We start from the raw sequence: 20,136 nt of genomic DNA on the forward strand, positions 1-20,136 counted from the left end.
CATGCTCTCCCACATGTTTAAGGCCTTTTGAGATCCTTTATGAAAGGCCCATCCTCCTCAATCGCTACCTCCCAGCCAAAACTCCCCCACTATCAGGGTACCTCATCTCCCTCTCTCTCCTGAGATCCCTTCTCCATTCATACTGTGATCCTCACCACCCCCTCAATGCCAAGTTCCTGGGACATCCATGCTGGTACCATCTCTCCAAGCTCAAATGGGCACCTATTCAGGATACAAGGTCTGTCCAGCAGCTGGGTCCCTCCACCCTCTGTAGCTGAAGTTTTCCTGATCCTGCCTGGCTCCTGTGGCCCTGAGGCTGCTTAGTAAACACAGAGAGGCTTATATTAATTAAAACTGCTTGGCCATTAGCTCAAGCTAACTATTGACTAGCTCTTACACTTAAATTAACTCATAATTCTTATTTATGTTTAGTCACGTGGCTTGGTTCCTTTTCTCAGTTCTGCCTTGTCATCTTGCTTCCTCTGTGTCTGTCTGGTGACTCCTGACTCAACCTTCCTGTTCCCAGAATTCTCCTCCCTACTTTTCCCACCTACACTATACTTCCTGCCTGGCTACTGGCCAATCAGTGTTTTATTTATCAACCAAATCAAAGCAACACACATTCACAGCATACAGAAAGACATCCCCAGCAACCCTCTGTTTTCCAAGATGTCCCAATAAGGGGTCTGTCTGCTCTTCTGCTCTGTACATTCATCTTTACAGTACAACTAGAGCAGATGTTAATAATCTATTTTTCATAGAAACTTGCCTTCCTTGCTGCCTCAAGAAACAGATGCCTGAGGTCTCCAGGATGACAATTGACTGGAGGCTCCTCCCCTCACACCTTCTGCTGTATGTGAGCCCAGCAACTCCCAACTCCTCTTCCTCATGTCGCCCCATGCCTGAAGGAAGTAGTCAGACTTAAACCAGTGCCCCTATACCCAAAGAGTCTGGAATATTTGGGTGGGAGCTCCATCTCAGCCCCTGGCACCCTGGCTTCCCTATGCCCAAAGAGTCTGGAATGTTTGGAAGGAGTCTGGTGGAAGATCCATCTTAACTCTCCTCCCCCATTTCTTTCCCCAAACCTGCCCCTTCAAAGCTCACCAAACACAGTTCCTCCCCAAATCCACCCCTTCAAAGCCTGCCAAACACAGCTCCTCCCCCAGAGCTGCATCCCAGAAAACAGACATGTGGTTCTTCCAGTCTACCATCCCTGTCTCCTCTCTGAGGGGCGGAGGATTCTTCTGGGAACACTTTAACCATTAATCCTGGGCTTTTCTAATTCTGATTCAGTTTAATTTGGATTGCCTTCAGGGTGCAAAACTTATCAGAAAGTTCAATGACTTTCCTAGCAGATTGAGGGCCTGTATCAGGCAAGTCAGGGTTACTTTGTTTTCAGATCTTGGCATAAGGGATGATGACCAGGGCAGTGCGGATATGTAACCCTAGGCTCCTGGTTTACCTGCCAGGACTGTAAAATATAAATGCAAAGGTAATGTTCACCCCATCACCAAAAGTCTTCTGAGAATTTAAGAACTGGATAGGTGTGAACCAGGGAAAACCAGCAGATGATTTTCAAGCCAGTGTTCATTGAGCTCTGAGATTCTGAAGTTCAGTCCCAATCTTGATTTGAAGGGGAGTGTTTAGATGAAAGGAGGGGCCAACAGTCTCACAAGGACTGAAAATGGGTAGTGTTCTCCCTTTGTCTTCCCCACAGAACCATGTGATCCCTGAGAAGTTCATCAATACAAGTTAGAGTCAAAATTGTATCATCAATACAAGTTAGAGTCAGAATCTTCAGTTGTGTCTACATGTGAGTCAGGGTACCAGAGAAGTGTCCGGGACTGGCTCAGTGATGGCTGCAGAAAAGACAGAGGACCTGAGGGTGATGACAGATCCCCTGTCACTCCTTAGTGATTGGGGAACACTTGCCTGGTATAAGGTATAAGGTGTGTTAGTGTAGGAAATAAGGCCTCTTACCCACTCAGCTGCTCCCGGCATGGGCTGCTATGGAACCTTTTACCTTCATCCAATCTCCCCACTCTGCTGAGCTTTCATTCCCAAAGAGTTCTCATGGTATGGATTCCATCTGTTTCTTTCTGGTGGGCAATGAACCATCAATGAACAGACCCCATAGTCATGAGTGCCATGCCACTAGCCCTTTGGCCTTGGTCTTTAACTTCATTCTTACAGTCCATGGAGGATCAACATCATTTGGGTGTTGTTTTCCATATGGGATCTTGGTCATTAACATTTGACACTGAATGTCTATGCAGTATAATTCAAAACCAAGGTGGGAAGGGAGGTATGCTGTGGCCAAGACACAGCTGAAGGTCAATGGTCATGGCATTCCACATTGCTTTACTGGGGTTGGCATCACTGTGGAGCTGTCCTCCTTAAGTCTCACCAGGTGGTCTCCATAGCCCACTGCTCTCAGAGTGCTTTAACGTTCCTGGGGCACCAGCAATGGGCAAGCTGGGGAGTAACCTGCTGGTTGAAGTCAGGAAAGGCATGAATAATAACAAACCTTACCCACTGGGGACATTACTCATGGGCAGTTTGTTTCCACCAGTGGAGCATCAGTCCTTCCTTGTGGGTCCCTGCCATATGGGTTATCATAATCACCACCCCGCACTGGGTCTGCCAGATCTTCAAAAGTGCTGACACCCCACACCCCACAACAGTATCTGCCCAATGACACCAATATATTCCCAGAGTAATAGCCATGTTTTCTTGTCCTTCTACAGACCTCATCTCAGTGTTCTCTATCCTTCTGTGAGTCAGGACTTGTCCAATTGGGATTATACTGAGCAGTACATGTTGGGAAGCAGAGCACTGCACAGCAGGGACTCACAAATAGGTTTCCAAGAGCCAGCCAAAGCCCAAGGGACAGCCCCTGTTACCATTGTTAGGAGTCCCACAAGTAGACCAAGCTACACAGCTGTCAGATATATGTAGAGGGCCTAGTCATTGCCATGTGGGTTCCCTGGTTGTTGGTTCAGACTCTGTGAATTTCTATGGGCCAGGTTAGTTGGTTCTGTTATCTTTGGATGTTCTTGACCCCTCTGACACCTATAATCCTTCTTCCCTCTCTTCAGTAGGATTCCCTGAACCCAAAGAGGCCTAAGGTTTGGCTGTGGGTCTCTGCATCTGTTTCCATCAGTTACTGAATGAGGGCTCCCTGATGACAATTGAGGTAGCCATCAAACTGACCACTAGAGAAGCCCAGTTCAGGCTGTGTATCCACTATTACTAAAAGTCTTAGCTGGGATCATCCTTGTAGATTTTGGGGAGTTCCCCTTGCATCATGTTCTACCTGGCCCCATTAGGCTCCCCTGTTCCAGTCATCTCTCAGTAGAGTGCCCCTTCATGCACCTCCCAACCCAAACCCTCATGCTCCCATCCTCACCTGCCCCCAGGAGATATTCTTTTATTTCCCCCTTTCAGGGAGATCCATGCATCTGCCATCAGGCTTTCCTTGTTACGCAGCCTTGAATTTGGTTAAGTCTCTCTTATTGTTGGCCACTACTTTGGGATTGGTCATTTGGGGAGGAGTTATGTTGTCCTGGATTTTCATGTTACTTCTTACTCATCTGGATTTAGTTTGTTACTTGAATGTTTCTGTTTGCTTTCTGTTGGGGAGTATTTGGATTAATCCTTGGTATGGCTATGCTAGGCTCATCTGTGTTATGCTTGAGCTCAGGTGTGGAGACACACAGTGATGGTTTGTAGATGGAATAACTTCCTGATGCTGGATGATCTAGCAGTGCTATCCCTTCTGATCTCATCAACCAGAATGCAGGAGTTGAGATGAGATGTGTGCTGGGGCAAGATTCAGAAAGGCTCACATCCTCTGATCTCATGAGCCAGGTTATGTCTATTACAGTGGTTGTGTGTGCTGATCATGATGTGCTAACATATATTCTGACGCCATGAGCCATGTTCCACAGAGTGCAGTGGGTATATCCACCAACGTGTATAATCCAGAGCATTAACAAGCCATGATGTTTTCACAGTTCTGCCTGCCTCCTGAAGTTTCAGCAACCAATGTTACTGATTACATGCCCCATGATTAACTATCTCAAGTCATATGATTTCACTCCTCTGTTTATACCCTCTGACTGGTGCTTATCATATTAAAAAATACACTCAGATTTCTCCCCTGGCTCTATATATATCATTGGGCACTATTTCTTGTGTCTATCCTCATTCAGCAGTATTTCTCCAACCTGTCTGCTTGAGATGTGTCCTATGATTAACTTCATTAAAATAACCTCACGCCATGGATTTGTATTGTACTGGTCCTTGATTTGTTTTCTCCCTGAGATCTAATCAACCTTAAAACTTCTATTTGTTTATATATGTTTATATTACATTGTTAAAGCCAGTGGTCAGTAGGTGAAGTAGGATTACAAATTGAGGCCAGTCCTGGGATACTGTCCTAGTATACTTTGTATTGTTTATAGACACATCCTGATATAACCCAATATGGTAGAAATAGTTTATTTGGCTCCCATGTCCTGTTCAATGTCCATCATTAGGGAAGGTTTCTAGGAACTCCAGTAGATTCAGAGGACAGTTCTTTCCCTACTTGCTCTTCAGGGCTACTTCACTTTACTTTCTTACACAATTCAGGACCAACATACAGAGGTGAAGGCACCCACATTGGGTCTGATCTCCCACTTTAGGCATTAATAAAGAAATGGATCCTGTAAACTTCATGCAACAGCAAAATCACAGGACTACGTTCAGATACTCAGCACAATAATTCTCTTTGTTTTTAAGCATCTTTCTGTGTATTGGATGAATGTGAAAAAGATGATATTGAGTGAGAGAACCCAGATCCAGAAAGACAAATGCCAGAGGTCATCTCCGTCAGCTGTTTCTGGCTCTCAAACATCTGAAGTGAGTATAAAACATGGAGGTACAGAGAGGGGAGGGGATACCAAAAGTACCTGACACTAGCTTTGTGTGTCTAGCTTTGGCTGTAAATATATTCCTCTTCCACAGCTAGATACCATGTCCTCTTAGAGATCCTCCTAGGGAGATTGTATCTAGTAGGAGTAGAAATCTAGCCCTGTGTGTGTATGTGGGACTTTTACTATGGGGAGGAAATGTCTAGAAGTAAAAGAAACACAGTTGTGTGTGTGTGTGTGTGTGTGTGTGTGAGAGAGAGAGAGAGAGAGAGAGAGAGAGAGAGAGAGAGAGAGAGAGAGAGAGAGAGAGAGACCGATTATAAGGCAGGGGGCAGTCAGAATGACTTAACACCATCTCTGTGTACTTGTAACATTGGCTGTAGAGATTAGGGTACCTAGCATGATGTGACACCTCACCATGAATATATAGTTGAAGGTTTCCTTTACGGGAGGTGATACTGAGGAGGACATGATACTCTAGTCATTGGTGGGTCTGTTCAATAGAGTATGGTATTCCTAGCAGGTTCTGAGATTTGTGTCAGTTTGGCTAGGCTGTAAGGAAGGGTTTATCCAGCAGGAACTGATAGTGAGCCATATATGTGTATGAAGGCCCTTGGCTGTAAGGTAGGTATGTCAAGACCTAGGTATTACTTCACCTTGCTAAAGCACACACACACACACACACACACACACACACACACACACACACACACACACAAAGTCAAGTCCTGATGGACTTCTTTCTATTTTACGCCCTAGCTCTCCACACAGGTCTAGGTGTCAATGGTAGCATTGTATTCCCACCCTTACAGCCAAAGCCATAAACACATACATGACAACTTGTCCGGTCCTAAAAGGAAGACCCCAATTCTACAACAATGCCACACATGCAGAGGTAGGTGTCAAGTCCTAGCCTTCCCCTAAATCCATAGCTCCATTCATGGGGCTTCGGGAAAAACTCCTGGAGAGGGTTCCCACAGGTCTGCATGCATGATTGTTTGCATATGTTCATGTGTGCATGCTTGCATTTCTATGTTTATATGTTTGTTAACCTGGTGTTTTGCTGTGGGGAAGAAGGTACCTAGCAGATCCTAAAACCTAACCATGTTTGTGTGTGTGGAACTTTGGTTGTAAGGCTAGAGACAATTACCTGAGCCTGACACTTGCCTTATATGAATATGAGAGCTGTGCTTGGATGTTTGCCTGTGTCCGGGGTTCCTAGCAGGATGTGATGCCTAGCCTTGTACATGGGACTTTACTATATCACAGTGGATCTCTAGGAGGTCAAGATACCTAGCTGCGTAAGAGGAATATTGGCTGTAGGAAAGGATGGACCTAACAGAAGCTGACACCTAGCCCTGTTTGGAAGGCTTTGATTCTAAGGTAGGTGTATATCTAACAGAACCTGCCACGTAACTAAACTAGTGTGTGTGTGTGTGTGTGTGTGTGTGTGTGTGTGTGTGTGTGTGTGTATTGTGTGTTGATGAGGGAGTGGCTTTGCCTGTAATGGAGGCAATACGCTGAAGGACCAGTCAAATCTCATGTATTGGAAGTCTTTGTCTCTAGGCAAGTATATACCTATAAGTATAGTGGCTTAGATGTACATATATACATGTGTGTGTATATGAGAATCAGGGGGAGGAAGGGAGAGAGAGAGGAGCAAGAGAGGAGAAAGAGAGGGGAGAGGAGGGAGAGAGAGATGAGCTGTAGGTAATGGACACCTAGCAGCAGAAGCACCTTGTTGGCTACTGCCCCCTAGTCCTGTTGCCAACCCCCCCCCCCATGTACCACTGCCCTGCTGGACACTCCTACCCCTGCCACTATAGCCTGAAACACACTGCTTGGTTTCAGGCTTTGCTGCACACCTGCCTGAGGCCTGGATGCCCTACTGTGTATCACATCCTCATGACTCCCCAGTCCTAACCTGGATATTGTGCACGATAACGGCCTCATCTAATAAGTTTCTCTTCCTTCACCCATCCTGCTTCCACAATAACCCTGCTAATTTTCAGCTGTGCTTAGACCCATGCCCCTGTCCGGCAGTGTATGTTGTCAGCAGAATGGTGCTATTTTGGGTAAGACTTGAAGCCAATTATTGTATATGCATACAATATACTTCAATACACATGACTGAAATCTGCACAGAGTGGTAGTGTCTGATAGCAAGAAACTTGCTATGTCAGTGATGGAGGTGTCTAGCAGAGCCTTTAAAATTCCAGTGTTCACTGGGCCAGTAGTGTATATTGGGGTGAGGGTGTGTGTCAACATTGTCTGGTACCTAGCATGTCCCATGTGATGGAGCCTGGTGTTCAAGTGAACCTGACACACAGCACTTTATATGCACTGTGGTTTGGACAGGTGTTAATGTCCAGCATGGCCCAGTAACTAGCAGTAGAGCCTGAGACCCAGCACATGGTATAGCATAGGAAGGAGTCCAGTAGAAGCTGATGCCTAGCAGTGTGGATGTGTCTTCAGCAGAAGGAGGGTGTTTGTCAATGCTAATTGTTAGGTATTGTGCAAGACCTGACAGGGGGAGAAGTTCCCAGAATTGTCTGATGGCTGTCGATTAATGTGGGGTATGAGGTCAAACTGGACCTGGTACCTAAAGTGGATGTGTAGTCACAGGGGTGGTGGTGTCCAGTGTGTTTGATGATAACTGTATGCCAGAGGGGAGCAGTGAAAGGATGGGTGTCAAGTACTACACAATCCCCACTGAGTGTGTGTCAGCTCATGGCTGAGCTGGTGTCAGTCAAGGTCTGATCACATTTTGAAGTCGGTTGGCAGTGGATGATGAGATGTCAAGTGGGGTCCAATACTAGCAGAGTATTTGGGTACAGTGGCAAGAGAATGTCCTGTATGGCCTGATAAGTAGCTGTTAATAAAGGATTATGTGGGTGACATACCAGATCCAGACCTAGGAATATACGTGAGGTATGTCTGAGGGTTTAGCAATGCCGGATACCTAGCAGTCAATGTGTGGTTGGGTGAGAAGTCATTCATGGCCCAAGACTTAGAAGTGTATTAGAGGCTGTGTGTGTGTGTGTGTGTGTGTGTGTGTGTGTGTGTGTGTGTGTGTGTGTGTGTGTATGTGTGTGTGTGTCTTGTAGAGATTGTTTATCATGGTCTGACAGCTGGTAGTAAAAGTGAGGTGGCATGGCTGTAGTGTCCCACGTTGCATTATACCTAGTGTTGTATGTCAGTGCAGGAAGTTTCCAGATGTGTTTGAACCAAGCAGTAAATGTTTGTCCTTGTCAGAAGATAAAGTGTGCAACAGGGCCTGGTACATTTCCCCATGTCTTAGGACATTGTGGTTGGAGGCATGTCTAGCCTGGTCTAGAATCTAGCATTGCGTGTGGGACATCAGAAGGGAGTTGAATATCTAGGCCTAATACCTAAAGAACTCTGTGGAGAGTGTGGGTGAGGGCAGTCCTTCATGTCCTTACACAGACCCTGTATGCAAGTTGTTAATAGTGGCAGAGGCATGCATAGCACATGTGAGTATCTAGGTGTCAGACCTGTTGCTTTCCCCAGCTGACTGGACCATCAATACAGTGCTGTTATCAGATCAGCTGGACAGCTCATCTCCATTCCACATGATATGATAGGTTTCAGCCCTCCTCACACCACACAGGACACACTACACCTCCACCTCCTCAGAGCCACACAACTTTCACTGTCAGGGATTTGTTGTCTGCTGGGATGTGTCAGGGGCCAGGCTCTCTCTGGATGTCCTGGGGGAGTGTCTGCTCCAGCCACGCTCCAGCTTCTGTATTTTCATGTCTGGTGGCAGCAGGGCTCCCGAGTCCACAGTTCATCTACTCTGTGTTATTTCTGATCTTCCTTTTTATAAGGCAGGAAAATATGTAGTCCTCTTCTATAACTTTATGTGAGCATTATAGTGTTTATATTTGAGGCCAATAGAAATGCTGACTGTGTTCAGTTTTTCAATGGGTTTCTTATTTGTTTTTAAATCTTCTTCTACAATCATTGGTGGAGAAGCCATTCTCTCTGCCTGGATTTCCATGGGTGACTGAGAAAATCAGCTGGCAGGATTTCACTGGGTCTGTTTCTGAGCTTTCTATTCTGTTCCACATATGCAGTCTTCATTACTTCCATGTAGGTCTTTGTGGATCTCTGAGGCTTTGTGGGAAGTCCTGGAAGAAGAAGATCTGGGTCTGGAGGGATCTCTCCTGTCCTCGGCCATGTTTTCTAGGTTTAGGTCCCATTGGTTGTTACATCTTGTATTTGAGCATTAGACTGGGTTTTGCTGAGTCTATAGATGAAATGCAAACATCTGTCACCTTTAGAATAACAACTGGTAGAAACTGAGAGCTCATATAGCTTTGGATTTCTCTCCTCCAGGGGTCAAAACATTCTGAATGCCAATTTATAGAAATTATGTTGGAATTCTAATTAAATACTTCAGTATTTCTTTGTAAATTGTCTCTGCCTAATACCAGTGAGAAATGGGCCAAATGTATGACCTCAAGTTCTGCCTCATCATTTTAGTGGAGGCCTGTGATAGATGGTCCATGGGTACTGCCCTTCTCAGGAGATCCACTCTAGAGTTCCGAAAAGAAAAGTGACTTTCTGAACTGTCAAAATATAGATGGGTCTAAGTTGGGCAAGATTCAACAGTAAGTACCCAGTGGGAGGCTTTCACAGGGGGACGCTCCTGTAGATTCCCCAGGTCTTGTTGGTAATTTGGGGTGGTTGTCTATAGTTGGATGATGGAAGAGAAACCATGTCATCGTCCTCCACAGCATGTCCTCCTGTTGCTGTGTGGAGACTCTGAGTTCCTCTGGAGCTCAGACAATGGCATGCTAGTCTGCCAGGAAGGGGAGGGGAGAGGTGCTCTTTTTCCTCCATGTCACCAATGCTCAGTGTGCACACATGCAAGTCAGGAATTCTCGGGGTCCACGATTCAAGATATAGCCAGGCACCTAGAAGAAAAAGCTTATGTTAGACCATTGATGAGGCTATCAGAAAGATTCATTCACCACCCTAGACCTGTGGCCTTTCAGATAATAGCTGGTTTATTTCTGGTGGAGTTCAGGACCTAATGAGGCAGGAATAATGACTTTTTTCTTCCCATGTGACTTCCTGTGGGAGAACTCAGTGGGTTCTCCCTGCGAAGCCCTGATTGCAGAGACAGGTTTGTCCTAGCTGCTCTGCTACTGTCCCATAAACGGGCTCTAGGATCAAGAAGGAAACGCAGTTTCACCAACATGTCTGTGTCTAGACGCTGTGCTTCCTGCACCCAGCTCACTGAACACTTGCCTAGATGAGACAGGATGCACATACGGTGAAGATGAGGTTTGTCTGAATATATCCAGCAGAACCTGCAGATCTGAGGAAAGAAAGGATGTCAATGAGAGGTCTGGAGTTGGCCTCTGAGACTAAAAGAGACCCAGGCTGTTACCACACTAATCATCCTATCTGTGTCAATGACCTTGGAGGAATTTAAACAGTCCCAACCAGTCAGCCTTTGTCCAAAAGCAAGCTACCCAGCATCATTTGGACTCACTTTATTCCACTGGGAAGTGAGTATTACTGAGCAACTTTGTGGTAGTGTGTAAAAAGATCTTGGTACAAAAAGCAGGTATTGTCTGCACCTGTTCCTGCTGCCTCCAGGACGTAGGCAGTAGGAAAGGAGTGTGTTGAATGTGTGAGCCTCATCATGATCTGACATTTGACATGTAACAATCTAAAGGCCACCACATGTTCCCTGCAGTGGCCAGCAATATAAAAAGTTCACATTAAACTCACCTGGCCTCTTAGGCATCAACTCTGGTTCCTAAGGGTCACATTCTTAGAGACCATCATTACTAGGGTTTGGAGTCCTGGTCCGCATGTGCTGTCTCCTGGCTGGCCACATTACCCAAGGCTCCCTTCCACAGGCCATGAGTTCAGTTAAGTGCTTCAGGGTGAGACATTCCTTAATGGTCACTCACTGACATACAAACCAGACATGGGCAGAAGAGCAAGCAGTCATTGTCTCTTGGCTGGTTCCCCTTGCTAGGTTGTGTGAATCTCCATTCCCCAGTCTCTGGAACCCAACACAGACTAAGTCACTGGCCAGTGACAGAATGGATGTCACAGCATACAGGTGTGAGAAGATGTTGACCAACTTTGATTCAAAGTGTTCCTTCTCAATGGTGTTAGGGTCAGAGGGGAGAGATGTGCCACTTACACCAAGTTATATCAATATCCCTCTGTAGCCATGAGTCAGCTGCTTCCATCTATCTATCTATCTATCTATCTATCTATCTATCTATCTATCTATCTATCTATCATCTATCATCTACCTATCTATCTATCTATCTATCTATCTATCTATCTATCTATCCATCTATCGATCTCTTGTCCTCTGTAATACAAGCTAAGTGACCACCTACTCTTGGGATTGAGGCAGACCTGCCTGATCAGCCTCATTCTTCGTATCCCCTAAGCCAGAGTCAAGTTTAGACAAGAAACAAAAAACTAAGTATCTGCTAGTGGTCTCAGTGATGCTTTCAGCCATGTGCTGCCCAGAGATGAGCCTTGACAATCATCCTATTCAGAGTGGCCATCCTTCACTGCATGGAGAGGCTGTCTGCCTGTCAGGTGCACCTGACAACACTCTAGACAATTATCCCAGCAGGTCAAGCAAGCAGAAGGCCTAGCGGGAAGCCCTAGCTGTATGGTAACAAGGCTATCTAGGCTTGACCACTGTACCCTGTGGGACCTGGGTACAAAGTAGTTTCAAGAGTGCTGACCCCATCTCTGACCACTGTGTCCTAGGCTAGGTAAGGCCTACTCACTTCCAAAGTGGAGCAATGTCCCAGCATTCCATCCAAAGTGGTACCCATTTTCCTCCAGCTTGCTGTCACTTTCCTGTTAGGAGACAAATATGGTTCCGATGAAACTCCCTAGAGTGAGGCCCCTTCACAAACACATAAACTAGACCAGCATTCAGTGGGGCTGTGTCTTTTCTGATAGTCAGGACACGGGGACAAATGAAGGCTGCAAATACAATAGCTGGGAAGGAGGGAGAGGAAGGAGAGGAAGGAGCTCCCTTCCCCTCATGTGGGGAAACATTTCACTAGGATCAGAAACCGAAAGGGTGGACAGGTTAATGAGTACTGCTAGCTATTCCACTGCAGACTGGTCCACAGGGTCTGAACATTCAAGGGTAGCTTGTACATGATATTGGCTCAAGTCCCCCTCAGAGAAGGATGCTGTGAAACACCAGCCCTGAAACATATTCCCTTGATAATGAGAATTTTCTGGAGGGAAACCTGTGGTAGTTGGCTTACCTCCTCCTGTGCTGGACACAGACCCTTCATGCTGGGGAAGTGGGCACACTGCCTTCTGGACTTCCTGCAGAGCTCCAACTTCTGCTGTCTCAGGCCACACCTGCAAGTCACCACCCTGTGTCTCCTGATGTAGAGAGATCATCATTTTAAAGAGGAAGGACATGTGAATGGGACTCTAGGGGAACTTGAAATATGCAGCACTTAAGCTAGACATACTGTGCAACCCTCTCCCCGTGGCTCCTTCCCTCTCTCTCCTTCATCCTCTCCAAATTCATCCCTTAGCCAATTCTTTCCTTCTGCCTCTGCAATCTCTGGTTCTCATCATCTGCTCTCCTCCAGCTCAACCATGACACTTTATTTAGAAGCGGGTTTGTACTGTGGCACTGGTGATTTTGAAGTCAGAGTTTTAAATTTGCATACCCACACAGTGAAAAAAGTTAATGTGCCAAATGCAAAGGACCGATGACAGTATCAAATACAAACTTAGTGTAGTAGAAACACATGGTCTATCAAATACAAAATTAGTATAGTAGAAACCCGAGGCCTGGAACCAGACCAGTGACTCTGTAATGAGCACTAGCAAGTGAAGACATGTGGACAGAGGGGTTTATAGTGTGACTCACTCTGTCTCACTTGGTCACTGCAGCTTCCACAAGGAAACCTTGAAGTCTCTCCCCTTTTTAAAATTTATCTTACTTTCCCTTTTAATCTCTTAAATTTTGTTTGGGCAGATGTAGGAGTGGAGGGCAGGTGTGAAGAGATAGGATCATGAGTGTGATCAAGATATTGATATAAAAGACACACAATGAATATATAAATAAATAAATAAATAACTCAGCAGAGAGATAAGGAAATAAATAGATGAAATAAGTAAATAAAGAGCATACAGGATAAAAAGAACATTCTCACCCTCAAGAGTGAATGAAATTTAGACATTTTTCAGAAAACAGATACAACTGAGGATTACTGTGTTATGTGTGACAAGCTTGTCCCAAAAGACAAGGATCACTGTTTTCTTTCATAAGCAAAATGTGCAGGTCCTAGGCATCAGAACATGAACAACAGAACACTCAGGACATGAAATAGTACAGTGGTCTTCCTGGAATGGTCCACAAGGTTCCTGGGAGTGATTGATCACCTCTATCATCATGCACTGTCTAGAGTGGGCTGCATAGAGTCCCAGTTGGTTCAGATTTCAGAAAACTTTAGCCCTGGGCTCTCCATTAACCAGGGAGTATGAACAAAGTTCAGTGGCCTAAAACCAACCCAAAGTGGTTTTGACAAATAACAAAAGCACTGTGGGACCCATGAGCAAGAGGAGCCATGGAAGTCAGCAGACAAGCAGACAGAATCTGGGTGTCAGGTGAGTAGAACTGGAAGCTCCTATGTAGAATCTGTGGCTTCATGTACCTCCTCTGCCACTGGTGTCCTTAAAGTGAAAGTCCTGCCTCCAACATCCCAAGAAAGGCACCAGCTGTCTCAGTGACCCACCTTGAGTCTTCAGCTGTGATCTCAAGGCTCAAATTGAAAGAACTCAATCAATTAGACCAGGTAGCCAATCTGGACGCTCCTGGTTGGTCAGGTTGAAGTCATGGGTTTTGTGCCTGGACTGCAGTAGGGATCCTATAAAAACAGGGTTAGAAAGTAGCCTTTGCATGCTCTGTGCCTTGTTTCCAAGGATGTGTCAGCTAGGGCATACCTCCTCCAGCCCACTGACTGGGGTCCCCAGAAGAATTCATGACAGCAGTTCTCACCTCCAGGTATCTGTTCACTGGTGGACATAGACTTCTATTCTGAAGGTTAGATTTGGACTTTGCTGCTGTTTGTAGTCCATCCTGGATGAAAGAACCTTCAGTTCAATCCCTGAAGCTGTTAGGGTGAAAGAAGCACAAGACTTGTCTCTTTTCCCTCAAATTTTTGAGGAATTTACCATTGATGCTATACGTACAGTACTTGAAGCCAGGCATCGGAGTCCACATCTGTAATCACAGCACTCAGGAGGCATCAAAAAGAAGGTCAATCTCTGTGAGATTGAGACTGCATGTTCTACACAGAGAGTGTCAGGATAGTAAGGGCTATATAGTGAGATCCAGTCTCAAAAAAAAGTAAAATATAAAATGAGGATTCAGAATATTTCCCCATCACATTTCTAGAATTCAACAGAATCCTCAAACATTTCTCAACCCTGCCTTCACTGATATGCAGCAGAAACACAGTCTGACACCAGGTGATACCCACAAACTGAAAATTTCTCTCTCTTCTTAAAGAAAATGACTGATCTTGTTCTGTGCACATGGGACTCACCAGATGGTCAGGGTTCTAGAAGTAACTGACAGCTGCTGGGAAGACCTTGCTGAAGACTTTAATATGCATCAGTCTCTGTTAACAGGACAAGATCAAATGGTCAGAATGGAGCTGGAGGCCAACTACAGCAGAGAAGCTGGTTCCTCCCTTGTCAACCTCTGCAGTCTCTCAATCTCCCATTGCTCTTCAGTTGAGCAAGTCAGTGATAACTTTCCCTCTGTGTCAGGGATGCTGGCACATGCCACCTCATGGGATCCTTTTTACCACATCCAGACCAGGCTTCAGAGACTCATCTTCTACCACACACAGACACTTACTGTACCCAAACTTACCTGCAGGCCCATGATTCACACAAATTAGACCCTGGATTTGCTGTTGAGTTTATTTCCCCTTGCCAACTCAGTGATCTGCTCCCTACCTGGAAGGTGTCCTGGAAAACAGTTCAGACACTACACTCAACCAGTGCTTCACACTGCACCAGGGGCTGTCATCAAGAGATCCATGATGATCAAGGTTTCCTTGTAAGTCTGACCCCAATGGTGGGCATTGGTCATAGAGAAGTCCAGTGTTATGGCTTTGTAAAGACAACAACCCAGGATCAGGCTTGGCAAGGCCTACTTACATTCCCACATTGGGGCAGAACAATGTTAAGGTAAGGTCAAATGTCAGTTATAATTCCCTCCATGAGATGGAAAAATGATGTAAGATTCTTGGATCAGGAGGTGGGAGACAGCAAGGGAATCCTGGATGAAGGAGGCTATGGAGAGAAAGACATAGACATCATCAGATCTGCCAAAGGACATGTCAGACAGGAGCGGCAGAGGACCCCACTGCATGATGGAGCCACCCTTATTTTCTGTCAGACCCTTCTTCAGTAGCCCAGAATGGAAGCCCCTTTCCAAAGCAGCCTCATACTTCACTACATTGATGTATGCCAGGAACCATCAGAGCAGGGTCTTTCCTCCTCATGGCTGGCAATAAACCCACGGTCACACTCTGCTCTGTTTGAGACATTTGTTCCTGGTCTCACTTTTCAAGACCCCTGTCCCATGAAAATCTCCTTTTCTCCTGACTCATTTCAGGTAAGCTCATCTGGACAGACTCTACACTCTCTCTACGGGTCCTCTCATTTCCTCTCCATCCTCTCCACTTCCTTTCCCCTCTTCCTCCCCCTTATCTCCATTCTCCCATCTCCCAGTGGATTTACAGTTCCTGCAGTTCTTCTGAAAGACAGTCAGAAAGCAGTTTGGAGGTGATGAATGCATCAAAGAAGAGGGAAGCCTGAGACCTGTGTGCCAGTCTGTCCTGTTGACAGAGGCAGCCCTTTTAGATGGTGTGGAACCCTGGTCCCACAGGAACCAGGACAGATGTAGACATTCAATGGGTCGATGCTACATGTGATTCTCAGGGATGTTCAGCAACAGTGCAGGGGCAGCAGTGAGGTGAAGGATGGGGAAGATGGCAGCTGAGACCCTAACCTGGAGGATGGATACTGGAACCTGTAGCCTAACATATCATCACACAGGACACAGATTTCCAGCCTGGATACTTCCTGTTGCACTAAACCACACCAAGACTCTAATTCAATTCACTTTCCCAAATAAAACCCAAAAGAATATGTAAAGTGTCTCTTTTAGTGAGACTTTAACAGACAAGACTTACTCAGCGTTGAGGAGGATGGGACTCCACTGACCAATAGTGCTGCATCTTTCTCTTGCTTCACCCCAGCTCTGTAGGAATGAACAGGATGTTATTTCCAAGACAACATCCTACTTGTGTGTCTTGACACATGCTAGGAACCAACAGAGCAGGCCCTCTCCTCCTCATTGCTGGCTCTTCCTAGCTCCCTCCCACTCTGCACTTCAGGGGAGGTTTGTTCCTGCTGTAGACTGTGCACGGCCCCTGTCACAGGTCAGCACACATCTCTTTCATGTTACTTTGTTGACAGGCAGTCCTCAGGACAGACTCTACTCCGTATTCTACACCACCTCTCATGTCCCCTATTCCTGTCTTGAAATTGTTCCCCAATTAGTCCTCTTTATCTCCTTTCACCCACCTCCATTTTCCAGAGGATTTACACAGGTCTTGCTGTTTTGTCCAAAAGGCAGTCACAGAGTAAGTTGGAGGGTTAAGTGACCAAGATGATGAGCAGCCTAGTTTGGTATGAAGTCCTTCCTGGTGGTAGAGGCTGCTGTTTTCCATGCAGTGTGAGTGGTCCTACAAGCACAACCAAAGCTAGGAAGGTAGAGTCATGTGGTCCATGTGACTTATGACCCCCAATTGTCCCACAACAGTTCTGAAGCTGGATTAAACTGAAAGAGATGCAAAATGGCAGCTCAGACCCAATAGCTGGAGGATGAATGCAGGCAGGAGCCTGTTGTCCTGGGTTGGAGGGAGCTGGCACTCTGGAGATGAGTTCTGGCTCACTTCTGTGGCAGTCACTCCTCACCAGGTCTGGAATTCTATTGGGCCATTTCAGTTTCCACACTTCAAAGGAGAAAGAAACATGAAAGCACCTCTATTAGTGACTTTGACAGATAATTTTCTGTGTTATATTTCCCTTCCTGATTCCGCCATTCTGAACCTTTAACCCCATTAGAAAAACTCTCCTCCCTTCCTTCCCACCCTGTCGTCCCCATTTTAGGCTATCTGCTTTTGCCTCAACCTCCTAGGACTTTACATGAACAGGAAGCTGTGAATTTGCCATCTAATGTACTACATATCAAATTCTTGTCCTTCTGAGGGGGTATAAGGATATTAAAATGGCATATTGAAAAGACAACATAGGAATTCATCTGTGTGGCCCAACCAACCGTTCTCCATATAGGTCTCCACTGTCCTCTCTTTCCTTGTAGCCCCTGATGCAAGGGTTTAGGGCTCACCTTGGGGTGGGCAGGCAGCAGCAGCAGCAGCAGCTGCACAGTGCTCTCAGTGCATGGGAAATTTGCTTCTTCACCAGCTTCCAGACCCTGAATGACCTGAATCCAGATGTTGTGGGTGCCACCTGGGGCTGGTCACTGGGAATGTCTGGCTCCTGGGATGAATCTTCTTCACAGAAGCCCAGGTTCAGAAATCCTGTGGGTGTTTCATCCAAGACTGATTCAGGGGAGGAGAGATTGCCAGACAGGGAGTCAACAGAATTCCTCTTGACTTCAGTGTCCTCTGTAGCAGTGTTGATGACGTCAGCCATAAGAGCATCTCTTTCTGGGACTGTGTTGTCTGAAGAGGACAGCACCTCCAGGAAGGAGGATCTGTGAGGCATGGTGTAGCTTCTACATCTTTTGCCTCTTTCTTCCACACCCTCCTCCTTAAAGTGACCCTTCCCAGCATGTGTACTGGTTGTAAATGCTGGTTCACTGGCTCTCCTCGTCAAGGGGAGAGGGAGGCGAACAGGACCTGGAGGGCTGTTGGTTAACCAGGGCATCTGCTCTTGCTGATGGCTGCCTCCACCACTCAGCTGATATTTGAGAATGTTGCATGTAGCCATTACATGATTATCTTCTCGCCTGTGAGTTAGGGATGAAACAATCTCCTCACAGGTATAGCCGATGGTGCACATTGTCTCCACGACCTTGGGCAGGATTTCTTTGGTGGCAGGCAGTACATGTTCTTGAATTGGGCCCAGCCATGCTCTTTCCACAAGCTGACAGATTGTGAATCGGTACCAGATAGGGACCATGAGTAGTCGGGCAATGATGAAATAACAGGGTTTTGACAGATGGTAGGGAATGGGACACATTGTGGTGGTGATGACCCTGTGCATACCTTCAAGGGTTTCTTCCATGTATGGAAAGTGCCCTGTGACCAGGACATACAGGACGATACCCAAGCTCCACATATCACCTGCCAGTCCATCATAGGGCTTTCTTGCCAAGATCTCTGGGGCCCAATAGAGCAAGGAGCCACAGATCTCCTCCAACATCTGCCCCTCTGTGATTTCAATTGCCATACCAAAGTCACAAAGCTTTGCATTTCCTGCTGCATCGACTAGGATGTTTTCTAATTTGATATCACGGTGTACAATGTGTCTCTGGTGGAGGAAGTGAACCGCTGACACCACCTGCCGGAAAATCCCTCTAGCCTCCTCCTCCTTTAGACAGCCCAGTGCCTGGAGGCAGCTCTCCAGATCTTCTCCTGCCACATACTCCATAATCAGATAAGAGGTTGTCAGTGTGTCAATCATGTCAAAAAATCGAACGATGTTCCTGTGTTCTAAAGACTGAAGGATGTTCACTTCAGTACTGATGTCAGCCACTCTGTTGGTGTTTTTCTCAAGGACCTTGACAGCCACTCGTGTATGTGTTGGAAGGTGGCAGGCCAGCTTCACCTCCCCGAAGGAACCACAACCTAGAGATGTTAACATCCTGAAATCCTTTTCAAGAATGTCCTCATCCATGTGGCTGCCCATGGTGTTCTGATCAATTTCAACCACCTTATCTTGTGGACAATTTCAGCCCCACACAATGCTAAAAGAAAAAGATTAATGCAGTTTAAGAAGGGGAGGACATAACTTTGGATTCTCTATTATGAAATTGAGATATCCCAAACAATCTAATGATGCTCTTCAAGGATATAAAAATATTGGAAGAACCCAAACCCAAGGCAGTGGATGAGAAATCTTAGGAAAGAACAGAGTTGGTATAAGTAAATTTGGTATGTAAAGGAAAATCCTGAGAATCCTGAAAGAATGATCTGCTCTGTTCACAGATGTGCCACGATGCAAACAAAGAGAGATCAGATGAAAATAACACCAAAAAAAATTGATGTTATAACTGATACAACTACAGTCCAGATGGTCTTTAGGATGTTACAGTATTTATACTCTAGAAAATTATAAAATATGAAAGGAATTCTTACACATGTGTGAATATTGTGTTAAAATAAAATAAAAACACTTAAACACATAAGTCATAAACACCAGTGTGGATTGGCAACAAAATCAGCTCCAAACAAGGCAGAGCCCAGATCTCATGGATTCCCTGAATCATTCAAAGCTTTGCAGAAGAATGAACACGAGGGTTATAGAAAATACTTCAAGAAAGAAAAAGCAAAGGAACACATCCAAACTCACCCCTGTGCCAGTGTTAGCCTGATCCCACAACCAAGCAAGCTCAACAAATGGAACAAGTGTGAGCTCCTTTCTTTGATGAACATAGATGTGAAAATCATTCATGAGAGTCCCTCATACTTCACCTCCATCTCAGTAACACACTAAAGAGCCTTTGTTCAAGGTCAGAATGGCAGAAGTAACATTTGTAACAAATGGAACAACAGCATAGCACATAAGGAGACTGTGGGAAGAATCCACACTCAGCACAGTGACTAGAGAACTGCTGTGTTATAAGGAAAGAAGCTAAACTAGATATAGTTTTTATGAGACAAGGCAGGTCCACAGACAGAAACAGGATCTACTTGGTCTCTCCTGGTCACAGGAAGGAGAGGGCTAGGCTTGTGTAAAGTCACAGTATCAGTCACAGAGATATGGTGGGGGACTGACATACTGCAGAGGAACATGATCAAAGTACAGTATAGGCATGTATGGAAATGTATCACGCAATTGCTTATGAGAATGTATATAAAAATTATCCAGAGATAACCCATACTCAGAATGATAAACA

General features: G+C 45.7%; 2 protein-coding genes across 3 annotated transcripts in view; both read right to left on the bottom strand.

Annotated features, from left to right (window-relative positions):
* Positions 1-20,136, bottom strand: part of LOC121826529 (cytochrome P450 3A25-like) — a 319,487-nt gene that overhangs the window by 83,161 nt on the left and 216,190 nt on the right. The gene's annotated exons all lie outside the window — the stretch shown is intronic.
* LOC107400010 (putative sperm motility kinase W) lies at positions 9,562-18,984 on the bottom strand. The gene is made up of 9 exons (XM_076560742.1): positions 17,401-18,984; positions 16,575-17,005; positions 16,181-16,248; positions 13,969-15,275; positions 13,706-13,837; positions 12,215-12,338; positions 11,720-11,792; positions 10,197-10,266; positions 9,562-9,859 (listed from the first exon to the last, which is right to left on the bottom strand). The coding sequence occupies exons 1-2, from the start codon at positions 18,924-18,926 to the stop codon at positions 16,981-16,983; spliced, it is 1,551 nt and encodes a 516-aa protein (XP_076416857.1). The 5' UTR covers positions 18,927-18,984; the 3' UTR covers positions 9,562-9,859; positions 10,197-10,266; positions 11,720-11,792; positions 12,215-12,338; positions 13,706-13,837; positions 13,969-15,275; positions 16,181-16,248; positions 16,575-16,980.

This window comes from Peromyscus maniculatus, chromosome 23, assembly GCF_049852395.1.
Source record: "Peromyscus maniculatus bairdii isolate BWxNUB_F1_BW_parent chromosome 23, HU_Pman_BW_mat_3.1, whole genome shotgun sequence".
NCBI classification, from domain to species: domain Eukaryota; kingdom Metazoa; phylum Chordata; class Mammalia; order Rodentia; family Cricetidae; genus Peromyscus; species Peromyscus maniculatus.